This window comes from Rhinoderma darwinii, chromosome 1, assembly GCF_050947455.1.
Source record: "Rhinoderma darwinii isolate aRhiDar2 chromosome 1, aRhiDar2.hap1, whole genome shotgun sequence".
NCBI classification, from domain to species: Eukaryota; Metazoa; Chordata; class Amphibia; order Anura; family Rhinodermatidae; genus Rhinoderma; species Rhinoderma darwinii.
In genome coordinates this window covers 179,897,627-179,923,541 of record NC_134687.1, presented here as the reverse complement: position 1 = coordinate 179,923,541, position 25,915 = coordinate 179,897,627, and the positions used below count along the sequence as shown (strand labels likewise).

Genomic DNA, 25,915 nt, shown 5'->3' with positions numbered 1-25,915 from the left:
TCTCCCGCGTGGTAGCCGGTGACAGGCTCCAAATTGAAAGGGGCAGTAAAAACCCCTCAGATGCCGGTAGTCACATCTGACACCAGCATCTGAGGGGTTAAATGCTTGCGATCAGAAATTTTTCTGATGGCAAGCATTTCTGCTGAGTCCCTGCTGTGTAATACAGCAGAGACATGGCGACTATGGTGCCCGCTGCTGAGCAGGCACCATATTTAAAAACCCTTTCCCGACGTAAATCGCTGGTGGAGCGACGGGAAAGGGTTAAATGGAATGTATCACCTATATTTTTTTTACTAATTAAAACCAAATTGTGCAACATAATCTTTTTTTAGAATCTGTTTTTATTTTTGTACATGATTATGGGGGCAGCCATCTTGTTTGAGCTGCTGTTAACAGCATTTAGAGATATACTTTACAGCAGCCACATGGACCATAGGAACCTGTGAATGGGAGATGACCCATTGAGTTTTCTAGGCATGCTCTGTGACCTGTGCTGAGATCATTGTGCAGGAAGAGATGGTGGATCCTGTGTTATCTATATATAGGTGTTACCTTTATTGTAATGCTGCCTTCTGATGATAATGTGATAACTGCTGAGAAGTGATCTCTACAGAACAGGAAGGGTCAGTCTATTATGAATGGTGGATCCTGTATTATCTATATATAGGTGCTATCTGTCATTGTAATCCTGTCTGTGATCATAATGAGATTACTGCTGAAAAGTAATCTCTACAGAACAGAAAGTGTCAGTTTATTGTGAATAGTGGATCCTGTGTTAACTATATAGAGGTGTAATCCTTTCTGTGATGATGTGATAACTGCTGAGAAGTGATCTCTACAGAACAGGAAGTGTCAGTCTATTGTGAATAGTGGATCCTGTGTTCTCTATATAGAGGTGTTAGCTTTCAGTGTAATCCTGTGTGTGATAATAATGAGATGACTGCTCAACAAGGCTTAGTGAGAAAGGGGCGTGGTCTAGCAAAAAGGATGTAGCTAAAAATGTGCCAACATTTTGGTGCACAAAACTGTCATAAACTAAGCCAAATAATAGATAGTATGAGAAGAAGAAAAGTGTCTAGAATGTCTAGCAAGATGCGCCAAATCTGTCATACAGCATGCACCTCTTTGATAAATTTGGTAGATTTTCTGATTGCCTTGTCTAAGATTAGACTGTCTAAAATTTAGACAGTATTAGTAAATCTGCCCCATTCAGTCATTTGTTACAATAATATGTTATCAGATAATGTTATTGTGATAGGAAACAAAGCAGTAGTAGGAATATAACAAGAGAGCTCCTTTCTACTGAGTGGTACCTCTAACATACATCTTTTTATTAGACATTAATAGGAGTGAAATAAGTTATGACAATATTCCATTGAAGTAACACAATTAATGCTTGTATATTATGCATAGCGTTAAACATCTTAATAGTTATATACAATATTAAAATAATAATTGTTAAGAAAATATTCAATAATTGTTAATTCTTACATGTCACTTAGAGAATAAGGTTATAATTCTTAATGGCCTATATACAAGTTGGACATTTGAAAGGCAAAACATAGAAATGTACAGCAAAAACGGCATTGACATAAACCAACAAGAATGGCTAATTAAGGCTTCGTTCACATCTGCGTTGGGGTCTCGTTCTGATGTTCTGTCGGAGCTTTCAGTCAGAACGGGACCCTGAACAGACACAAACTGACAGGAACGTTTTGCCGGAAGCAATAGCGTAGTCAACGTCAGAACGGGACCCCAATGCAGATGTGAACAGAGCCTTATCCAGTAGGAAAGAATATGAATAGTTTCAAATGCACTTCATACTTCAGTCCTTAAGGACCCAATATAGGTATGTATGCATTTTTGGTAGGACTTAGTGGATATCCTGGTGCCCTGGCAAACTAGCACAATGATACAATGATAAATCTATCTACAAATAATGGCCCACATTTAGTAATGCTATCTAATAGTTAGAAAACACAAATTCACAGTGGTGCAAGCTGCATGATACTTTTAGCGTATCCTGTTAGACGCTTTTATGTTATACCACTTTTGATGTGCCTTATTTTTCGACAGAATTTGTGCCAGTTTTTTTGGTGCATTTTTGGCACATTTTAAGCCATGCTCCTTTTAGTCAGACCTTTTACAAAGTGTCTAGTGAGGTGCAAACATCAAAATTGCGTAATTATTTTTACACTTTCTAGACCCAGACACGAAAGTAAATTTTATCAAATGTATGTAAATGACAGGTACCCATTTGTCAATTTTTTAAATTCACACATTTCTGCATCCACCAAAGACAATTTAATTGGTGAGTCACGGAAATAATAGAATGTGTTAAAATATTTATTTGGTCCTTTTTGGGAAGATCAAGCCATGGGGGTAAAACAAGGCTGGATAAGAGCAATATGTTCTGTATTAGGTGAACATTTTAGTGTTACTACATTGTTCTTCTAGGTTTCTTTCATAAACATACAAAATAACAAAAAATACATTTTAGCAAAAACAATGGTAAATGTGAAGAGATGAAAGTAGAATAACAAAACAAATACAATATAAACATCTTAAAAACATTACAAAAAAAGTTAAATTTCTAATTCTGAAAAGCTGGTATTTGCTATTTAGCTAAACAGCAGTATACAGTCAGTAAAAAGGTTTTCATTCATCATGAAATACATAGCAATGAACATTTAATTGTAGTCACTTGATGTCTTCAACATTCAATAGATTCCATTTGGTTTGATGAGATGCTTTTTGAATCTAATATAATAGAAAACACAAATTATGTAATTATTATTAACATAAAATTATGTCAGACCATGTATATTAATATTAAAGGAACATTCAAAACCGATACACTGTTTTTTGCCTAGTGAAGGGCTGATGGGGCAGGGCAGGACACGGAAATATTAATAATACCAAAGAGAGAATGCCCCTCAGGCTCTGCACTAGGCATAACACAGTGTTCCGTCTGGAGTGTTCCTTTAGGTGAAATGTAAAGGGATTAGTAAGTCCTTCATATCATCTAGAAAACTCATAGGTGTCATCATTCTGTAGCCACCATTCATAAGGAGCATGGAAAGTTTAAACGTTTTCTTTTTACGTACTTAACATGGATAGTATAGTAATTGTCAACATTTTGATATATTATCTTTGGAGTTATCAGCTTTAGGGACGATTCAGGCACTAATATTGTGTAGATATAATAATAATCAACAATATTAATTTATTTTACTAGAAGTTCTGCTATTGCAATTCATGGTGCCAATACTTAGGGTCAGTGCTGCTGATGCACAATTCTTGTTTCTACACAATCATCAGTGTTCTACGGAGCTGTGCCAAGAAAAAGGAAGCAGGGGTTACTGTTCCTTCATTCTAGTAATCGGTGTCCCAATGATGGCATATCTAATCTATGTGCCATCAGTTTCCTGGCGGAGAAAACTGCCCATCTGCTGACCCGAGTGCTAACTTAATCACTAGCTCTGCAGTGTGAGGAACCTGCCAGACAACTCCCTGTAGCTCAATTACCAGGGCCGAGTGAGTATGACATTGGGGTTAACTGCGATGATGCCTGTCTTTTCATGTTTTGAATTAGGTTTACAGTTTAGAAGTATTTGTAGAATCAATGCCATCAAGCCTACTGCTAGATCACATACATACATATCCTTTAAATAATACAGTTTATAATGGCTTTGTAAGAAACTAGCAGCTTAACCCCTTCCCGACATTTGACATGCAGTTATGTCATAGCTGGGAAGGGAAAGTATGGAGCGGGCTCACAGACTGAGCCCGCTCCACACACAGCAGGTGTTGGCTGTACGTTACAGCCGACACCTTACTGCAATGGTCGGGATTGTAGATAACTCCGATACCGGCCATTTAACTACTTAGATGAAACAATAAATAGCTGCCGTGGCATCTAAGCTATTATAAAGAGGGGGCGGCCCCCTCCGACAGCCTATCGGCCTTTTGCAACACAAGGAGTAGCTATGGTTGTCAAGGCAGTCTAAGGACTAATAAAGTCCCCTAGAGCTGCCATCTTTGTGCTCCTATTAAGTTCTGTCAGATGCAGGGTTTAACGCCTACCTGCAAGTTACTGAGTCTTTTCTGGTGCACACTGTCAGTGACAGCTCCCCTCTCTGGTAGTGCCACACAGCCCCTCTCCTAGGTAGTGCCACACAGCCCCCCTCCCTGGTAGTGCCACACAGCCACCCTCCCTGGTGGTGCCACACTGCCTCTCTCCCTGTAGGTAGCACCTTTGGGGTTCCCTCTAGGAGTGGAATCCCCAGCCAGAGCATTGTCGACGCTCTGGCTGGGGATTCCACTTCAGGAGAAGCCCCTGATGTCACTGTCCATATATGGACAGTGTTGTCAGGGGCAACCCCAGAGCCATACTCCCGGGCAGAGCACCATCTCTGGGGAAGCAGCTCACATCATGTATGGACAGTGATGTCAGGAGGAGAGAAGGGGTCCCAGGCAGAGCACTAGAAGCGGCTCTGCTCCTGTACTCCGTCTCCGGGGAAGCCCCTGACGAATCCATTCGATTCCGCAGCAAAAACAAGCAACATCTGCTACTTGTTGCGAGTTTTACCTCCCCATTGAATTCAATGGGGAAATCCTGCAACAAATAAGCAGCCTTTATGCAAATACAACCGACATACTGCGTATTAAAAAAACGCACCGCATGTCAATTTCTGCAGATTTTCCGTAACAAAATCTGTTGCGGAAAATCCTCAGCATTTACGCTACGTGTGAACTGACCCTTATTCAGGTCAAAACATTTTTAAAGGCTATAATTACCTTTGAAATTATTTTTTTTTTTAGAAAACAGCATATCTGTGTCTTTGGTGCAACTTTCAAATTACTTTTAATTAGATTTATTTTTTCTTTTTGAGATACAGCTGCTTTGTATCCTGTATACAGAGCAGCTGTATCTTCCGCTGTAACCTGAATCCATCAGTCTTGTGCTGACCTGACGGATACAAGTTTCTGTATACAGGATACAAGGCAGCTGTATCTCAAAGAGTAAAAATATTTTTTATTAAGGCTATGTTCACACAGAGTTTTTTTGCAGGCGGAATTTCTGCCTCCAAATTCCGTTTGGAAGTTTGAGGCAGATTTTCCTCTCCCTGCACGCCGATTTTCGCAGCGTTTTTCGCCCGCGGCATTGAGTGCCGCGGGCATAAAACGCTGTGAAATACGCTTTCTCTGCCTCCCATTGATGTCAATGGGAGGTCAGAGGTGTAAACGCCGAAGATAGGGCATGTCCCTTTCTCCCGCAAGACGGTTTTACCTCTCGCGGGAAAAAGACACCTTCGCTTCACATTGAAATCAATGGGAGGCATTTTCGGTCCGTTTTTGACGAGTTTTGCGGCTCAGTGTGAACATAGCCTAAAAAGTATTTTGAAAGTTGCACCAATCACACTATTACACATTTTTATAAAAAAACAAACAAACAAACAAACAAACAAACAAACAAACAAACAAACAACAATTTCAAAGGTTTACATAGCCTTTAAATGTAAATAGCTGTACTGAAGTATTGGGCACTGTTACCTAACTGAATATATTAGTAAAACACACAATATAATTTGTTCTGCTGGTTTCTTACTATAACAATAGGGTAAATGTTATAGGCACTCCTATTGTTATTATAGTTTATTTCACTTGTCTGATTTTCTTTGCGGTGAAAGTATAATGTCCACCCTTGCTTTGCTACCCATGGGAACAGAAAAATCAAATTGCACTTAATTTTAATATAGATGACATTAGCCTAGCAGGCTGCAAATATTTTACATCAGAGACAACTGTTTAAATATTTAGGCAATGCTTGCCAAGGGCATATGAAGACAGTGACAGAGAACACTCACAGACACGTACCAGAATACGGAGTAGCCGTTTTTACAGAAAGCAATTTAACACTCTCCTTAGTTTGAGCAGACCTATTGCAGTAAAAGAAAAAAATAAATGGGTAAGTGTTTTGAAAAATTAGTCTCTATTTTAAAATAAAAGCGAAGAACACAATAAAAAAAATTGACTAAAAAGCGATTAACTATATATATATATATATATATATATATATATATATATATATATATATATGTAGAAGACCCAAGTTGTGTGACAAAGCAACAGTTTTATTACATAAGAGATACTGCAGTCATTTCCCTGTGTGATGCCCCCTTTTCCAGTATATAGGTCTTCCTATCTACATCTGTCAATCAAGTGACATCACTTCCAGACTTAGTGACCACAAAGTCTAGTCTCCTAACAGAACGTAAGTTCCTTTCGGTCAAACGAGCGTTCATATGATCGTTTCCGATCATTGTCCTGTGTAAACAGAGCAACGATCAGCCGATGTACAACCAAACGCTCGTTCATTGGCTGATCATATCATTTATGCAGCACAAAATATTATCGTTGTCAGCAGAACATCTCCCCATGTAAACAGGAAAATGTGTTGCCGTCATGATAGAAATGTAAACAGAGCAACGATCAGCCGACGTACAAGCAAACGCTCGTTCATTGGCTGATCGTATCATTTATGCAGCACAAAATATTATCGTTGTCAGCAGAACATCACCCCATGTAAACAGGAAAATGTGTTGCCGTCATGCTAGAAATGCATGGGAATAAGCGTTTGTCCCCATACATTACTGATCATAGCTCCCTGTGAAAGGAGCAAACGAGCACCGATCAACGAACTTTCTCGTTGATTGGTGCTTGTTTTTACCGCCCATATTGACCGGTGTAAAAGGACCCTTACTGTTGTGGTCAGAGGGAATACTTTGCCACAATAAGATATAGAAAATTACCCCCGCTCCTATGTTGATTTTGGAGGATCAGAGTAGATTTGCATGCTTGAACTAGGGGAATGATTGCAGATAAGTAGAAGTAAAGGGTAGTAATGTGCATAGAGCTGGGGGTTGTCATGTCTGTGGCCGTGGGCCGTCAGGCTCACTCACCTCGTGACGGCTGCAGACATGGGTCTGTGAGCGCTGGCCCCAGTCTCCTCCTCAGGAGACGCCAGCGCTCACTTCCGCTTACCTCGGCTCGTGCCTGCTCTTAATGGGGCAGCACGCGCACCGGACTTTAATGTAAAAATAGCCCCTGAGTACCATGGACTATAAGAAGGACCCAACCCCTTCCTCCCATGCCTGAGCGTTGTTGTCGTACCCAAAGTTTGTCTATGCAAATGGTCTCCTAGTGTTTTCCAGTTCGAAGTGTTTCCCGTACCTGTATCCTGTATCCCGTGCTATCCTGGTCAAGAGCCGTGCTATGCTGCATACCACGCCTGTCCTGCTACACCACGCCTGACGTCTGCCTGCTGCCTAGTCCCAGCCGAGCCTGCCTTGCTACTGTCCGAGCTGCCACAGGGACACTATATGAACTATAGACTGTGACCTGCGCCCTGTTGTCCATCTGCCATACCGTCAAGGCGGTACGGCCCAGTGGGTCCACGAACCCAACGTGAAAGGGGTTGTTACCCTGGTAAAGCGGAGTTTTACTTGGAGGAACTAGCCATTTTTATTTCCAACACAACATTTGTTTTAAATCTATTTTCTTTCCATCGATCACTTTGGAATCATTTTGGTTAGAACAATCTAGATTATTTTACAACTTGTATAGGAATGCTTTACTTGGGTTCTTGACTTTTTTAATATTTATAAAGATTGGTAGCTGGAGTAATACTTTCATATGCTGACCATAGATGTAAGGGTATGTTCACACGCTTAACTAAAAACGTCTGAAAATAGGGAGCTGTTTTCAAGGGAAAACAGCTCCTGATTTTCAGACGTTTTTTAAGTCACTCGCGACTTTCGCAGCGTTTTTCGCAGCGTTTTTTATGGGCGTTCTTTATGGGCGTTTTTGGAGTTGTTTTCTATAGAGTCTATGAAAAACGGCTTCAAAAATGTCCCGAGAAGGCCGTTTCGCGGCCGTTTTTTTACGCGGCCGTTTTTCAGAACGGCCGTGTAAAAAACGGCCCCCCGGACCAGAACGAAATTTTTCCCATTGAAATCAATGGGCAGTTGTTTGAAGGCGTTCTGCTTCCGATTTTTCGGTTGTTTTTCGGCCGTTTACGGCTCGAAAAACGGCGGAAAATCGGCCGTGTGAACATACCCTAATTGTTTTCTGTATGATAAGACTAGTAATTAGCCATTATGACAAAAATGATTGTGTCAGTGTTCCAAGACCGATAAAGTATAATCTGTTGAAATCATTTCAACTGTTTTGAGATGTATTGAGAAAGTAGTGAATGATAATTCACTTTGATGGCACATTATACATACTAGTAGCATATATAATCAATCATATATGTATGATTGATTATTATTGATGTATGATTATTATTAATTGTTATGCTTTTTATTTCTCCTTTTTTCTCTTCTTCCCCCTTGTAAGTGTCTTCAGTATTGTCCGGCACTGATTTTACTATATACTGAGAAGTGTAGTGCTAATCTTATAGTGAGTAACCTCCCACGAAGCAAATACCTGAAGATACTGCCTTGATGTTTGATACTAATGACAGTAAATGATAAGGAAAGGGAAAGGTGGAGAAGTGTGTGGAGATATGACAATGGTAAATAAAATAAATACTTTATTAGTTTTTTATATTTTTTTATGTAGGTTAAAAATAAACAAACAGCAATTATTGAGTTATCGCAGAGACCCCTATTGTTCTGCAATCGAGGGAAAGATTATACCCTATATATTAATGTGTGCCTAACCTTACTAAACTGTAGTCATTTGCTAATATTGGCCATGGATTGGTCTGGCTTCCGTGTATCGTGCTGATGCTCTTGACCAATAAATTGTAGATAGGCCTATCTCCCTGTCATATATAATGCCTATATCGCTCTGCTTATACACCCAGGCACTTGAAGTCCACAATTAGCCCTTGCTGTTGTTCCTCCGCTAGTGTACCGACCGGGACAGTGGCGTAACTACCGCAGTAGCAGCAGTAGCGGCTGCTACGGGGCCCGGGGCTTGAGGGGGCCCGTGCCGCCAGCCGACACGCCCTCCCAAATGCCCGGTGGCGCCGCTAGCAGCCGTTATGGCTGCTACAGGGGTAGCACCGCTACTGTGGGGCCCGCGCCGCCGAGCCTTACACAGGCACTCTCATGCCTGTAGGTGTCGCTAGCACCGGAGGGGGCCCCGGTGCTAGCGGCAGCCAAATACATGTATTAGCGCTGAATGGCCGGGCATGTTCCGTGCCTGACCATCCAGTGCCTTACAATGACACTGATTGGCTAGCGGCGCGATGACATCATCGCGCCGCTTCCATGCTTGGAAGGTGCTGATTGGCGGGGCAAGTCATTCTGCCCCGCCAATCAGCGTCATTGAAGGACGCTCATTCAGCTCCTGCAGACATGCTCAGAAGAGAGCATGTCTGCATCGCCAGTGAACAGCGTGGGAACCGGAGAATGTGAGTATGTCAACTTTATATATTTTTTTCCTCAGAAAAATGTGAATGGCATTATCTATAGTGGGGGGGGGGGGGTCGTCTTTATGTGGGCTATTATATATAGGGGGGTCTATATGTGGGGCAGTAGCTACAGGGGGGTCTATATGTGGGGCAGTAGCTACAGGGGGGTCTATATGTGGGGGTGTGGGCCACTATCTACAGGGGGGTCTATATGTGGGGCAGTATATGTGAGACACTATACAGGGGTGGGCTATATGTAGAGCACTATCTATAGGGGAGCTATTTTTAGGGTACTTTCTATAGGGGTGGGCTATGTGTGGGACACTATACAGGGGTGGGTTACCTGTGGGGCACTAGCAACAGGGTGGCTATATGTAGTGCACAGTCTACAGGGGTGGGCTATATGTGGGACACTATATACAGGGGGAGCTATATGTGGGACAATATCTACAGAGGTGGGCTATACGTGGAGCACTAACTATAGGGGAAGCTATATGTAGGGCAGCACGGTGGCTCAGTGGTTAGCACTATTGCCTTGCAGCTCTGGAGTCCATATGTGGGCACTATCTACAGGGGCTTCTATGTAGGTCACTATCTACAGGGGGCACTATCTACAGGGGGCACTATCTACAGGGGGCACTATCTACAGGGGGCACTATCTACAGGGGGCACTATCTACAGGGGGCACGGTGTGTGTGTGTGTGTGTGTGTGTGTGTGTGTGTGTGTGTGTGTGTGTGAGACAGTTATATTTAGATGTGTTGAGAATTGTAACTTTGTTTACAGGTGCAGAAATGTTTTAAAAGTGAGAAGCTGAAGACATCTAAACGGAAAACTGCAGAAGTGGGTCATGGCCGGGAGAAATCCATCATAGATGTCTGAACCGGAGGGAGAAGAAAAGAACTAGAATCTGAGACGTCATCGGTGAGTCACTTAATGTAAATGTTTATTCTGCCTCTAATCAGTAATGTAGTCACTGTATGATCTGCAGCGAGATGATGGTGGTATGTTTTTTTTTGTGAAACCGCATCTCCCAGCATATCCTTATCATTGTTTCGGCCATGCTGGGAGCTGTAGTTTTACGCCGTACAAACCTATGCGCAGTGGCGTAAATACCGCTATAGCAGCCGTAGCGACATCTACGGGGCCTGCAGCATGAGGGGGCCTGTGCCACCCGCCGGCACGGCCCCTCCCATGGCCGCAGGCTCCGCTAGCAGCCGCTATGGCTGCTACAGCGCGACGCCACTGAACGGGTTGTTCCTACAAAAGACATGCATCCCCTATCCACAGGATAGGGGATACATGTGGGATCGCTGGGACGCCCAGCGATGAGGAGCACGGAGGACCGAAAGTCCCCCCTAAGTTCTCCATGACAAACCTCGGACTTCCGGTGTCTGTGTCGGCAGCTCCATGGAAATGACTTGCGCACCGGTCGTGCTTGTGCGCATGCGTGACCAGCGCTCCTTTCATTTTTATTGAACTGCGCAGACGCCGGAAGTCAGAGGTTAGTCATGGAGAACTTCGGGGGACTTTCGGTCCCCCGTTCTCCTTATCGCTGCCAGCGATCACACATGTATCCCCTATCCTGTGGATAGGGGATGCATGTCTTTTGTAGGACAAACTATAGGCCGTTTTTTTTTGGGGGGGGTCTGTATGGCGTAATCTACAGAGGAGGCTGTATGGCGTTATCTACAGGGGGGTCTGTATGGTGTTATCTACAGGAGGGTTCTGTATGGCGTTATCTACAGGTGGGGCTGTATGGCGTTATCTACAGGGGGGCTGTATGGCGTTATCTACAGAGGGGGCTGTATGGCGTTATCTACAGAGGGGGCTGTATGGCGTTATCTACAGGGGGCTGTGTATTGTGCTATCTATAGGGGGCGCTGTGTGGTGGAATCTATAGGGAGGCACTATCTACAAGGGGGGGGGGGGTTGTGTGATACCCAGCAGAGGGGGGGGGGCCCAGTCAAAAGTTTGCTATGGGGCCCAGTCTTTCCTAGTTACGCCCCTGGACCGGGAGAAGTGTAACAGCAGCCTAACAGCAGGCTGTGAGCTGCCTGGGACGCTCTGATTGATATCAGAGCATTGAAGGTCCACTGTGGATCAGCGCTGTTATTACTTCGTAGTAAAAGAGCAGCTATACAGCAAGCTGTAGGGGGACTTTAACGTGAGCTCTCAAAGTGCTCTGGTGATACCAGGGCTCTGGGGGCTCACGCTAAACCAGTGCTGCTGTTCCTCCGCTCATACACTGAACGGGGGAAACGTAGCAACAGCTAGAAGGCAGGCTGGGTGAGGACACAGAGGCACAGAGTGCTGAAGCCCTGCCTTCCAGTGAGTCTGCTCACAAGCAGGACGGAAGCGGCCGAGCGACTCGCATAGGAGCCGTGACGCTATTGTAAGGCCTCGTGCACACTTACGTCACCGTTTTCACGGCCGCTTTTGACGAGTCCGTGAACCCGTTTTAGCGGCCGTGTGGTTTCCGTGTTTCCGTTTCCGTGCGCCGAGCATGGTACTGTCCAGGGTGACAGTACCATGCTCGGCACGCGGAAAATACTATTTTAATGTAATAAATAAAAAAATAAAAAAATAAGTTCATACTTACATTCCTCCTGTCCGGCCTCCAGCGATGACATTCAATCCATGTCACCGCTGCAGCCAATCACAGGCTGCCGCGGCCTCTGCAGCCAGTCACAGGCTGCCGCGGCCTCTGCAGCCAATCCCAGGCTACCGCGTCACAAAAGAAGGTCGGACTGGAGGAAGAAGAGGGACTCGTCACCAAGACAACGACCGGGTACGTATGAAATGCTTTTTATTTTATTTTTAATCAGCAGCCTCTTTTCTCTATCAGTTATTGATAGAGACAAGTGGCTGCCGATTAGTGTAATATTTTTCTAATGTTTTTCTGCCCACCCGGCGGTTGCTAGGCAACGGCTCCGTCACACACGGATGGCACACGGATGCCTTCAGTTTTTTTGATGGCCCCATTAACTTGCATGGGTCTCACGGTCACGGAATCCCGGACCAAAGTAGGACATGCTCTACTTTGGATCGGAAAGGAGCAACGGACTGTCCAAAAAAACTGAAGTGTGCATGGCCCCATTGAAATGAATGGGTTCATGGTGCTATCAGTGACAAAAACGGATAGCACCCTGAAGGAAAAAACTGAAGTGTGCATGAGGCCTAAGGCCTCGTGCACACTTACGTCACCGTTTTCACGGCCGCTTTTGACGGGTCCGTGAACCCGTTTTAGCGGCCGTGTGGTGGCCGTGTGGTTTCCGTGTGCACTCCCGTGTGCACTCCGTGTTTCCGTTTCCGTGCGCCGAGCATGGTACTGTCCAGGGTGACAGTACCATGCTCGGCGGGCGGAAATAACAATTTAAATGTAATAAAAATTTAAAAAAAAAAATAAGTTCATACTTACATTCCTCCTGTCCGGCCTCCAGCGATGACGTTCAATCCATGTCGCCGCTGCAGCCAATCACAGGCTGCCGCGGCCGCTGCAGCCAATCACAGGCTGCCGCGGCCGCTGCAGCCAATCACAGGCTGCCGCGGCCGCTGCAGCCAATCACAGGCTGCCGCGTCACAAAAGAAGATCGGACTGGAGGAAGAAGACAAGACAACGACCGGGTACGTATGAAATGCTTTTTATTTTATTTTTAATCAGCAGCCTCTTTTCTCTATCAGTTATTGATAGAGACAAGTGGCTGCCGATTAGTGTAATATTTTTCTAATGTTTTTCTGCCCACCCGGCGGTTGCTAGGCAACGGCTCCGTCACACACGGACGGCACACGGATGCCTTCCGTGTGCCTTCAGTTTTTTTGACGGCCCCATTGACTTGCATGGGCCTCACGGTCACGGAATCCCGGACCAAAGTAGGACATGCTCTACTTTGGATCGGAACGGAGCAACGGGACCGTCAAAAAAACTGAAGTGTGCATGGCCCCATTGAAATGAATGGGTTCAGGGTGCTATCAGTGACAAAAACGGATAGCACCATGAAGGAAAAAACTGAAGTGTGCATGAGGCCTAAGGGAGAGACTGACAGTTAGATTTTACTAGATTCTAGGGCTGAGGCTATGTTTATTGATTAAAAGATAGAACGCCCGAGGTGCGTTTCGCCGGTATTTCCGGCTTCTTCTAGGGGCCCAGCCGCTCGGCCACCTGGTTTGGTCACCAGAGCACTTTGAGTGCTCACGTTACAGTCCCCCTACAGCTTGCTGTATAGCTGGTCTTTTACTACGAAGTAACAACAGCACTGATTTGGTGCAGATTGGTCCAGTCGTTTGGCCGTGCATAAAGAACAGACAACAGACATCAGACAACAGAAAGCCAGCATTCTTCTTTATCTCTATCTCTATAGGTGCTAATTTACATGTAATTATTAAGATATAAACAATTACGAATATTAGCAACAGAAATTGCACAGGTTGAAGGATAACTAAACTGTCAACAAACTTCTGACATGTCATAGTGACATGTCAGATGTTTTGATCAGTGGGGTTCTGAGCACTGAGTCCCCCACCGATCGCGAGAAAAAAATTTCAGAAGTGCTTGGGTGAGCGCTGAGCCGCTTGGTTTCTGTTACGGTGTACGGACTCAATAGAAAGTCTATGGGCCTGTACACAGATACATTGGCTTTCAGAGAAAAGCCGATGAGAAACCAAGCGGCTCAGCGCTCATCTGAGCACTCCTGCCACTTCGTTCTAGCGATCGGTGGGGGTTTCAGTGCTCAGACCCCTACCGACCAAAACTTCTGACATGTCAGAAGTTTGTTGAATGTTTAGTTACACTTTAAATGCACAAAATGATCAACAATAAACATACGTTAGTGGTGGTGAAAGATTATTGTACTCCTTTCATCAGATTGTTGAATTGCAACATGTAAATATTTTTCTTACAACCAGTTACTCATATAATGTATTTTTCTGATCAATTATGCACTGCTTTGGAAAATGTGTTAACATCTATCTTAGTCTGCTATCCCACATGCAGTTTTTGATGCAGTTTTTGTGGCAGTTTTTTGAGCCAAACACAGGAGTGGATACAAAAGAGATGAGACGTATCAGTTTTTTCTTTATACTTTTCCTACTTTCTGGATCTATTTCTGGCTTTGGCGCAGAGTTCTGCTACAGAGACTGCCATGAAGACTGCATGCGTTGTTACAGCCTCATGGTCATAAAAATCAGCTATTGATAATGGCTGGCATAAAAAATTTCTATGTGTAAATGCACCTTTAGCCTGAGTAAAGGATTTATTTAAGTACAAAATGGTTGGATGTCTTTATAAAAAATAAATCTTTATCCATATTTTATAACTAAGGCTACGTTCATTCACATCTGTGTTAGGTTTTTCGTTCTTCTGGAAATGCCGGATCTGTTGCATGACGCAAACCAATGATGTCCAATAAAGCTCATTGTCACAGAGCCTAAAATAAATCCTTCTATCTTATATGATAAAGGTATCATCTCAATGGGGCTGTGTTTTTGTCTACTTCTAGATCAACACAGCATAAAAGTGATATACTGAAGTTTTTTCACCCCTACTAATAATTTATGTAATTTTTCATTATACTTGTGATATCTACTGTGTGATAACATGTCAATGATAAATTAACGTGTTATTATACCATTGTGGTACGGTTGCCAGAAAACAAAAAAACAAAACTGTATGAGTCACTCAGTTACTTTAAATCTTTTTTTGTTACATTTATAAATCCCCTGCTGGGTTCTCTGCAATTCGCTTTTGTCTGATATCATGGAATTTTTAAGAATTAGTCCTAGAAAATGTTCCTAGAACAGTGTATATTTCTCCATTCAAGTCTATAGGGAAAAATGCAGTGAAAGAAAGTAAACTAAATTATATATATAACATATTTTGTTATTACAACATAAATAATAATTTTTCACCCGAATGCATAATGAGGATGAGACATTCTGTATATTTCTCATCAGCTCTACTCGGCTTTCTTCGGAAAGCCTGAGTGCTTCTACCGCTTTGTTTTATCGATCGGAGGGGGTATCAGTGCTCCGCCACCGATCAAAACCTCTGACATGTCACTATGACATGTCAAAGGTTTTATGAAAGTACAGATACACTTCAACTATGACAGACTAATAGTTTCTTTCTCACTTTTAGTTTGCAGACTTTTTACCTGATAAAATCTATTCCTATATGAACATAGTCAAAATCTGAATGTACTTTAATTTTAATCTTTTGCTAAGCACACAAACTTTTCACAAGAAATGTCTTAAATCTCTGTCAGAAAAAAATGTAAAGATAATAAAAAATATTTACATAATATCAAGCATTTAGGCAATATGTAGGTATATAATATATTTTTATGAGCTACGGAAAATATTTAACTTCCATCTAATATTGTAAAGAGGGATTGCTATATTGTTTGCTGAATAGTGCTGACCACAGAAGGGTATTACCTAACACAGTAAAATAGTAATGCAGATCCACTGCAGTTGCACAAAGCTTCCACTGAGTGTGCAGAAGTGTTGAAAATATCAGCAGAGTGTATTTTCCCAAGGAAAGGAAAGATATCCAGCATAAGGTTCAGTTGAACATTTATTTCATAGTACAGCGTGTTTTGCCATTTTAAAACTCCTTTGTCCGGTACCAAATGACAATGCATGCTATTTTAAATGTGACGAAATGCATCCGAAGTGAGTTGTACTGACCACATCTCGAATATGGGATTCAGTTTTGGGCTCCACATTATAACATGGATATAGATGAGCTGAAGAGTGATCAAAGGTGGGCGACTAGATTATTAAATAGTATGGGAGGTCTTTCTTAGATTTGTTCACCCCAGAATGGAGATGCTTTACAGGGGATATCATTTACATGTATAAAAATATGTTTGGCACATGATTTATTCTTTCCAAGGAATCACAATTGACCAGGGGATATTTGTCGAGGAAAAGTAATTTGGACATCAATATAGAAAAGGGTTTGTTACAGTTAGAGTAGTTAAACTATGAAATGCCCTGCCCCAAGTATAAAGATTCAAACCTAGAAACTCCTGTGTCTCCTGGTAGTAGTTCTCATTGAGCCAACAGGGATGTTGGACAGCTCCCCTGCTGAATCTGTTGTCTAGGTTCTTTTGATTCTTGCCTCTTGAGATTCCTTCCTCTTGATTAACAAATTAGTCTAACCCTTTTGGCATACTACATAAGCCTAGCTCTTGTACTTCCTCCTTGACAGACTATCGAACTTCCTTCCTCAAGTCTAGTTCGATGCTGCCTTACTTTACAAACTGTTGATGCTTATTTGTGTACTGAACTTGGATTGTTTCCTGACCATGTCTCTGCCTCATGCTACAACCTGTTGCTGCTTATCTGTGTACCGAACCTGTACTGTTACTTTACTACTCTTGCTATTATCCCCAACATTCCAGATTGTTTCAGCCAGTGGTGTAATTACCGGGGGGTAGGGAAACGGACAAGTGAGCCCTAATCTACCCGCCACTCTGTCCCTGCCTACTTGCAACGACCCGCCCTAGGCGACGGGGTACAACTGGGCGGCGGTCCCTGCACTCAGTAAGTGCACGACAATCACGACAAACATACAAGTGAATACAAGCAAGGGAAAGGGGCAGTTGCCCACGGCAACACCGTGAGCAACCAGAGTGGTGAACGAGCCGAGTCAAGCCAGGAGTGTGCGAGGTACCAAATGAAGAGCAGAAGAGTAGTCAGTAAGCCAGGGTCTGTATGGAGCAGGAACAAAATAGAAGGAGCTGTAGCTGGGCCAGGAAACCACACGAAAAAGAATAACAAGCAAGGAGGAATAGGAAATGCAGGTATAAATAGACAGAGGGCGGGAGCTAGCTGAGTCTGGCCAGGCTGCGATAGGCTCTCCCACTCCTAAGCCTGCCAGCCTGAGTGGTGGAAGCTGGAGTCAGTCTCAGGGATGTAGATTCAGGTGCTGACTGATTAATTAAGGGAGTTAACCCCGAAGCTGTGCCTGGCAGATCCTTTACAGTACCCCCCCTTTTATGAGGGGCCACCGGACCCTTTCTAAGTGGACCTGGCTTACTGGGGAAACGCAGGTGGAACCTCCTGACCAATACCCCAGCGTGAACATCCCGGGCGGGTACCCAAGTCCTCTCCTCGGGCCCGTAACCTCTCCAATGGACCAGGTACTGGAGGGAGCCTTGGACCATCTTGCTGTCCACAATCCTGGCCACCTCGAATTCCACCCCCTCAGGGGTGAGGACGGGAACAGGAGGTCTCCTCGAGGGAGCCAAGGACGGGGAGCAGCGTTTAAGGAGGGAGGCATGAAACACGTTGTGTATACGAAAAGACGGGGGTAACTCCAGCCGGAAGGAGACAGGATTGAGGACCTCAATGACCTTATACGGCCCAATAAACCGGGGAGCAAACTTCTTGGACGGAACCTTGAGACGCAAGTTCCTAGACGACAACCACACCAGATCCCCGACCATAAACAGGGGGTTAGCAGAACGTTTTCTATCAGCCTGAGTTTTTTGTACGCTCTGGGACGCCTCTAGGTTCTTCTGAACCTGGGCCCAGACTGTGCACAGTTCCCGATGAACGACCTCTACCTCGGGATTGTTGGAACTACCAGGTGAAACGGAGGAGAACCGTGGATTAAACCCAAAATTACAGAAAAACGGGGAGACCCCTGACGAGTTACTGACCCGGTTATTAAGGGAAAATTCGGCGAGGGGAATGAATGAGACCCAATCATATTGACAGTCAGAGACAAAACACCTTAAGTATTGTTCTAGAGATTGATTAGTCCTCTCCGTTTGACCATTGGTTTCAGGATGGAAGGCAGAGGAGAAGGACAGATCAATCCCCAACTTCATACAGAAGGCTCTCCAAAACAATGAAACAAATTGTACCCCTCTGTCCGAAACAATATTGACAGGGACCCCATGGAGACACAGGATGTGTTTGACAAACAAGGTAGCCAACGTCTTGGCGTTGGGTAGTTTCTTGAGGGGCACAAAGTGGCACATCTTACTGAAGCGGTCTACCACCACCCACACCACCGACTTGCCTTGGGATGGAGGCAAATCGGTGATAAAATCCATGGAGATATGTGTCCAAGGTCTCTGGGGAATGGGCAACGAACGCAGTAAGCCCGCTGGTCGGGACCTGGGAGTCTTGGACCTAGCACAAACCTCACAAGCGGCGACGTAGGCCTTAACGTCTTTAGGCAACCCAGGCCACCAATAATTTCTGGTAATGAGGTGTTTGGTACCCAGGATGCCTGGATGACCAGATAGTGCGGAGTCATGATTTTCCCTAAGTACCCTTAGCCGGAATTGCAGGGGAACAAACAGCTTGTTCTCAGGAAGGTTCCCGGGAGCTGAACCTTGATCAGCAGCAATTTCAGAGACTAAATCAGAATCGATCGAGGAAATGATTATACCTGGAGGCAAAATACAAGCAGGATCTTCCTCCGAAGGAGGGCTGGCCATGAAGCTACGCGACAGTGCATCAGCCTTAATATTTTTAGACCCAGCCCTATAGGTAACCCAAAAATTGAATCTGGTAAAAAATAACGCCCATCGAGCTTGTCTCGGGTTTAGCCTCCGGGCAGATTCTAGGAAAACCAGATTCTTGTGGTCGGTAAGGACCGTTACCTGGTGTCTAGCCCCCTCCAGGAAGTGGCGCCACTCTTCAAATGCCCATTTAATGGCTAAGAGTTTGCGGTTGCCAATATCATAGTTACTCTCAGTTGGCGAAAACTTCCTGGAGAAGTAGGCACAGGGGCGGAGATGGGTGAGGGACCTGGTACCCTGGGACAAGACAGCCCCCACTCCCACCTCAGATGCGTCAACTTCCACGATAAATGGCTCCATTTGGTTGGGCTGAACCAGCACCGGGGCCGAGATAAAGCACTTCCTAAGGACCTCAAAAGCCTGGACAGCCTCAGGAGGCCAGTGGAGGAGATCAGCACCTTTGCGAGTGAGGTCCGTAAGAGGCTTAGCAATGACCGAGAAGTTAGCAATAAATCTCCTGTAATAATTAGCGAACCCCAAAAAACACTGTAACGCCTTCAGGGAGGCAGGTTGGACCCATTCCGCCACAGCCTGAACCTTGGCGGGGTCCATGCGGAATTCATGAGGAGTGAGGATTTGACCCAAAAATGGTATCTCCTGTACCCCAAACACACATTTTTCGGTTTTGGCAAACAGTTTGTTTTCCCGAAGGACCTGGAGCACCTTCCTGACATGCTCAATGTGGGAGGACCAGTCCTTGGAAAACACCAGTATGTCATCAAGGTACACTACAAGAAATATCCCCAGGTAATTTCTCAAAATCTCATTTATGAAATTCTGGAAGACCGCAGGGGCATTACACAACCCAAAGGGCATGACGAGGTATTCGAAATGGCCTTCGGGCGTGTTAAACGCAGTTTTCCACTCATCCCCCTCTTTGATGCGAATAAGGTTATACGCCCCCCGTAGATCCAATTTAGAGAACCATTGGGCCCCCTGAACCTGATTAAAGAGATCAGGAATCAAAGGAAGGGGATACTGGTTCCTTACCGTGACCTTATTCAGGCTACGGTAGTCAATGCATGGCCTAAGACCACCATCCTTCTTCCCCACGAAGAAGAAGCCAGCACCTACCGGAGAAGAAGAGGGACGAATGTAACCCTTGGCCAGGGATTCCTGGATATACTCTCTCATGGCTTCACGTTCGGGACAAGAAAGATTAAATATCCTACCCTTAGGAAGCTTAGCTCCTGGTACCAATTCGATAGCGCAATCGTATTCTCTATGAGGAGGTAACACTTCGGAGGCCTCCCTAGAGAAAACATCAGCGAAGTCCTGAACAAACTCGGGTAGCGCATTCGCCTCCTCAGGGGGAGAAATAGAATTAACAGAAAAACATGACGTACAACATTCATTACCCCATTTGGTTAGCTCCCCAGTATTCCAGTCAAACGTGGGATTATGCAACTGCAACCAGGGAAGGCCTAGAACCAAATCGTACGATAATCCCTGCATCAACAGTACAGAGCATTGCTCCAAATGCATGGAGCCAACAAGGAGTTCAAAAACAGGGGTATGCTGTGTAAAATAACCATTAGCAAGAGGAGTGGAGTCGATACCCACTACCGGGACAAGTTTAGGCAAATCAATCAGAGGCATAGCAAGAGACATAGCAAATTCCACAGACATAATATTAGTAGAGGACCCTGAATCCACGAAGGCACTGCCGGTAGCAGACCTACCACCAAAAGAGACCTGAAAGGGAAGCAAGATCTTAGTACGTTTCCTATTTACTGGAAATACCTGTGCGCCCAAGTGACCTCCCCGATGATCACTTAGGCGCGGGAGTTCTCTGGCTGCATTCTTAGGGTATGTGCACACACACTAATTACGTCCGTAATTGACGGACGTATTTCGGCCGCAAGTACCGGACCGAACACACTGCAGGGAGCCGGGCTCCTAGCATCATACTTATGTACGATGCTAGGAGTCCCTGCTACTCCGTGGAACTGCTGTCCCGTACTGAAAACATGATTACAGTACGGGACATTTGTCCTGCAGAGAGGCAGGGACTCCTAGCATCGTACATAACTATGATGCTAGGAGCCCGGCTCCCTGCACTGTGTTCGGTCCTGGACTTGCGGCCGAAATACGTCCGTCAATTACGGACGTAATTAGTGTGTGTGCACATACCCTTACGCTTAGGACAGTTGTTCACTTGATGCTTGTCATCCCCACAGTAGAAGCAGAGACCATTCTTCCTGCGGAATTCTCTACGTTGTTGGGGGGACACGGAGGCCCCGAGTTGCATAGTTATCTCTGAGTCTTTCCTGGAGGAACGAAGCAACGGAACTTCGGGAGGCATCATGGGGGAGTCGGAGGAGAAAACACATAAACGTTCATGTTGTCGTTCCCTGAGACGTCGGTCAAGTCGTACCGCTAAAGCCATAGCCTGGTCTAGGGAGTCAGAAGAGGGATAGCTAACTAGCAGGTCTTTCAGGGCATTCGACAGACCCAACCTAAACTGGCACCTTAAGGCAGGGTCATTCCACCGAGAAGCTACGCACCACTTCCTAAAGTCAGAGCAATACTCCTCAACAGGTCTCTTACCCTGACGTAAGGTCACCAGCTGACTCTCGGCAAAGGCAGTCCTGTCAGTCTCGTCATAAATAAGTCCGAGAGCAGAAAAGAAACAATCAACGGAGGAAAGTTCAGGGGCGTCAGGAGCCAAGGAGAAGGCCCACTCTTGGGGCCCTTCCTGGAGCCAGGACATAATTATACCCACCCACTGGCTCTCAGAACCTGAGGAATGAGGCTTTAAACGAAAGTAAAGCCTACAACTCTCCCGAAAGGAGAGAAAAGCCCTCCGGTCCCCTGAGAACTGGTCGGGCAACTTGAGGTGGGGTTCAAGAGGTGCGGTGAGGGGAACTACCAAGGTAGCATCAGGCTGGTTGACCCTCTGAGCCAGGGCCTGGACCTGTAGGGAGAGACCCTTTATTTGCTGAGCCAGGGTCTCACGGGGGTCCATAGTGGTGTCAGGGACCAGGGTAGACTAGGTATGGGCTTGTTATTATGTAATGACCGGGGGGTAGGGAAACGGACAAGTGAGCCCTAATCTACCCGCCACTCTGTCCCTGCCTACTTGCAACGACCCGCCCTAGGCGACGGGGTACAACTGGGCGGCGGTCCCTGCACTCAGTAAGTGCACGACAAACACGACAAACATACAAGGGAATACAAGCAAGGGAAAGGGGCAGTTGCCCACGGCAACACCGTGAGCAACCAGAGTGGTGAACGAGCCGAGTCAAGCCAGGAGTGTGCGAGGTACCAAACGAAGAGCAGAAGAGTAGTCAGTAAGCCAGGGTCTGTATGGAGCAGGAACAAAATAGAAGGAGGTGTAGCTGGGCCAGGAAACCACACGAAAAAGAATAACAAGCAAGGAGGAATAGGAAATGCAGGTATAAATAGACAGAGGGCGGGAGCTAGCTGAGTCTGGCCAGGCTGCGATAGGCTCTCCCACTCCTAAGCCTGCCAGCCTGAGTGGTGGAAGCTGGAGTCAGTCTCAGGGATGTAGATTCAGGTGCTGACTGATTAATTAAGGGAGTTAACCCCGAAGCTGTGCCTGGCAGATCCTTTACAAGTGGACTGCAAATCTGCTTCCAGACCTTGACCCCAAGAGGTAATAATGGTAGAAACTATGTCAACTTTTAAAAAAGGGCTAGATGCTTATCTAATAACAAATGACATTTACGATTATAATTAATCTAGTAATGAATGATGTAAAATTGATTGAGAATGGTTGCACTTGATGGTTCTGTGTCTTTATTTTAAACTTATGTAACCCTATGATGGACATCTTTCCTTTCTTTGGGAAAGTGCACTCCGCTAATTTTGTTGAACACTTCTGAATACTGCATATTGCTTTCCAAGATCGTTGAGTTGTGACAACAGCCTAGAAGGTATAGCATTCTCTTGTCATCACATATGTGTGGTTCTATCTGAGCTATTGCCATTTGTGGTGTTTAATGGAACAGGACAGACTGTTCATAAAGACATTCACTCCTGACTTGTCTTGATTTATTGTGGGCAAAATGTTACTCACACTTTTATTTCAGCATTCTCAGCAGCTAAAAAAGAAGAAATTGTAAGATAATATTACCACTTCTTTTGTAAAACAATGTAAAATAAAAGACCCAATAAAACTGTGTAAAAAGTATTTACCCTCTCTTTAAATGAGTCGTTTTTCATATTCAAAATGAAGGTCTGTATTTGGCTTCCTAGCTGATAACACCAGGGGTGTCATAAATTTACTGAAACTTGGCATCAGGACCAGAACCATATGACTGGCAACTGACACCATGCTTAGTACTCAACTTGGCTTCTGAGTCTGAATAACATAACAGTCTGTACTGTATAATTGGACCTATCACTGTACTTTTCACTACCATCACGGTTACTGAAGTGATAATTATTCTGTATAAAGTTGATTCCAGCTGCGGCTGCGGCTTTACAAATTATATCAAATGATACCCCAAGGTTTAAGTGTTGTCATGACGCTTGTGCTTTTATTGTTTGATACTTCTGAAACTTTTTGCATTCTGTGAGCATGAAATAAAAAAGCGTGGAGTGAAATCCCAAAGGAGTTGCACTATATCGTTGTTTTCCATACTTAAGATACGGGTTCTCCTACTGTACGGAGGAATCAGTGTCAGGTGACCAATATTCCTTCCATGGAACCACAGGGCTCAGAAGAGCCAAGAGCATGCAAGCGGGATTATGGATTGTCTACTGCTAACAGGCTGTAGGAGCGTGTGTCCTCTGAAAATACTTTGGACTGTTCCTTTAGTACCATCTGAGCGGCAAAATTTATGTGGTTTTTGTTTTTTATATGTTTTGGGTGCCAAGGATTTCACCCTCTCTTTTTACCTGATCCGGTCTATAATAACTTGAGTGAAAGAGCAGAGGAGTACTAATATTGTATTTACCCGATGGGTAATGCCTACCTGCTGCTCTTTTTCATTAGCGCACAACTGCGATCAATGACAATAGCTTAACTATTGTCTATTGGGAGTTGAAAGTAGTCTGAAATCCACCTCCTGTCTCATCAGAAGCTTTGACTGCTGTTCTGTCCCTTAGCTATGTTATATTCTGCAGCTCTGCTTGTTCAGAATGGCTGCTGTATATAAGCAGAAGCTCACTCCACCTTCACTAGGTAGTCAATATATGGCGATCTGGTTACCATTCCAGTACTGATAAAGACTGAAATAGACTTTTTTCGTTTGCTATAATAATTATTGTGACTTAACCCCCCCTTCCCCTACTCCATTACTAATTCAGCTCTCAAGCTAAAAATTCTGAAAACATTTTTTATTTTAACACACCAATGAGTCTCAATTACTGTCAGATATATGTGTTGTTTGTTTTGTTATCTGGGGTGAGTGTATGCAAATCATTATATGTATGAAGTAAAGTTCAAATATTCACCTCCGTTTTTACCAAAAGTTTTAGACGTCTCACAAATACTATTCTTACCTGGGGGCTTTTTCTGACACATCTTGTACAGAAATATTAAGACAACCAAAACAACTACAGCAAGTATACAGCCTACTCCGATAATAATTCCTGTAAGAGAAAAATGGTTAGGAATATAGATCTAGCCTTGACATTAATCTTAATGCAAAGATTGTCTTTGAGGATTACTTGTACTGTATTTTATATCTATTGTGGTACTGGAGAATGTGTATCTTGGCAAAGTACATGTTATGGGGAATTCTCAATCATAATGTTTTTAATTAAATACCCCAAGTAAAGCTACAACATGAAGTCAGTTGCATTCAACCCTCAACATTATGCACAAACTTTATAAGCATCACAAGCATGGAGCTCGATAAAACAATTTAACATAGTTGGGCTTACATCATAGTTGTAGACCATATCAGGATTCACCATATAATGTACTCCCCTCCCCCTATTACCACTCAGATGCGGTGGTCGCTACTGACCGCCGCATCTGAGGGATTAAATATGGCCGGAGACCATTGCTATTGGTCTCCGATCATTGTCCTGAAGCCCGAGGCTGTTAGCAACAGCCTGGGCTCCAGGACCACAGCTCCAGATTCAGAATAATATCTTCTGAAGTGCCACCGTGAAAAGGCGGTGTTTCAGAAGAACTACCCTGACCGGCCTCTGTAAAAACACTATACGATGGTCGTTAAGGGTTTCACTTACACTGCAGCTGTCCTGAACTGTTTTTATGTATTAACAAAATGAATATACATGAGGGGGGTTCTACCCTTGTCCCGCCCTATCAGAATGCAAGATTTAGCAGCTTATTGGTCAATTTTAGACTCATTCAAGGTTAAAGTTACTAACAAATGGTGCACTAATAAAGATGGACCCACCGCGGTTCTACTGCACCAAATATAGATCACCATGCAGTTGTATGGAGATCAAAATTCTGTTAAAAGAAACGATGGGGAATTTTGGTATTGTGCCCATAACACAGACCCCAAAACCTAGTCAATGGGGAATATATAGTGGTGTGCTAGACAATAATCACATAAGGCTCTATAAATATAAATGCTTACCTGTTTTGCTCTTTAATGCTATTGGTTGTGCTTTATCTTTTTCATCTTTTACATTGCCTTTCCATGTACCTTAATAAGAATACAAAAGTCAAAAGCGCTATAATAGAACATTTTTTCAAAAGCGATATAATCATTTTTATTGAATGGAAACAAAATGGATCAAACACACGTATTATAACACTAATCAAAAGGCATTCACAGTAATTACTTTAATAAAACTCGGTTAAAATGTGATCCTGTAATTCATTGCAAGCATTCAGTGATAGGCCCGTCTAGCAAGGTATTTACTGCAGACCTTCAGTCCATATATTGCAATTATTGCTACAGAATTTGCAATATTTTTATTATGATGGAGGTTCTATTCTTTTATCCACTTCTACACTCATAAATAAAATACACTTCCAGGTCTATACTGCATATG

General features: G+C 44.1%; 1 protein-coding gene across 1 annotated transcript in view; it reads right to left on the bottom strand.

Moving 5' to 3' along the window:
* Window positions 1–2,330: 2,330 nt before the first annotated feature.
* The window catches only part of EMCN (endomucin), a 139,504-nt gene continuing 115,919 nt past the window's right edge, over window positions 2,331–25,915 (bottom strand). The window contains exons 7-11 of the mRNA XM_075849765.1: window positions 25,495–25,563; window positions 24,440–24,529; window positions 23,010–23,034; window positions 5,881–5,942; window positions 2,331–2,760 (exon numbers count right to left, since the gene is read on the bottom strand). Of these exons, the coding sequence (XP_075705880.1) occupies window positions 2,714–2,760; window positions 5,881–5,942; window positions 23,010–23,034; window positions 24,440–24,529; window positions 25,495–25,563 (293 nt within the window). The 3' untranslated portion in view covers window positions 2,331–2,713. The remainder of the gene's footprint in view (window positions 2,761–5,880; window positions 5,943–23,009; window positions 23,035–24,439; window positions 24,530–25,494; window positions 25,564–25,915) is intronic.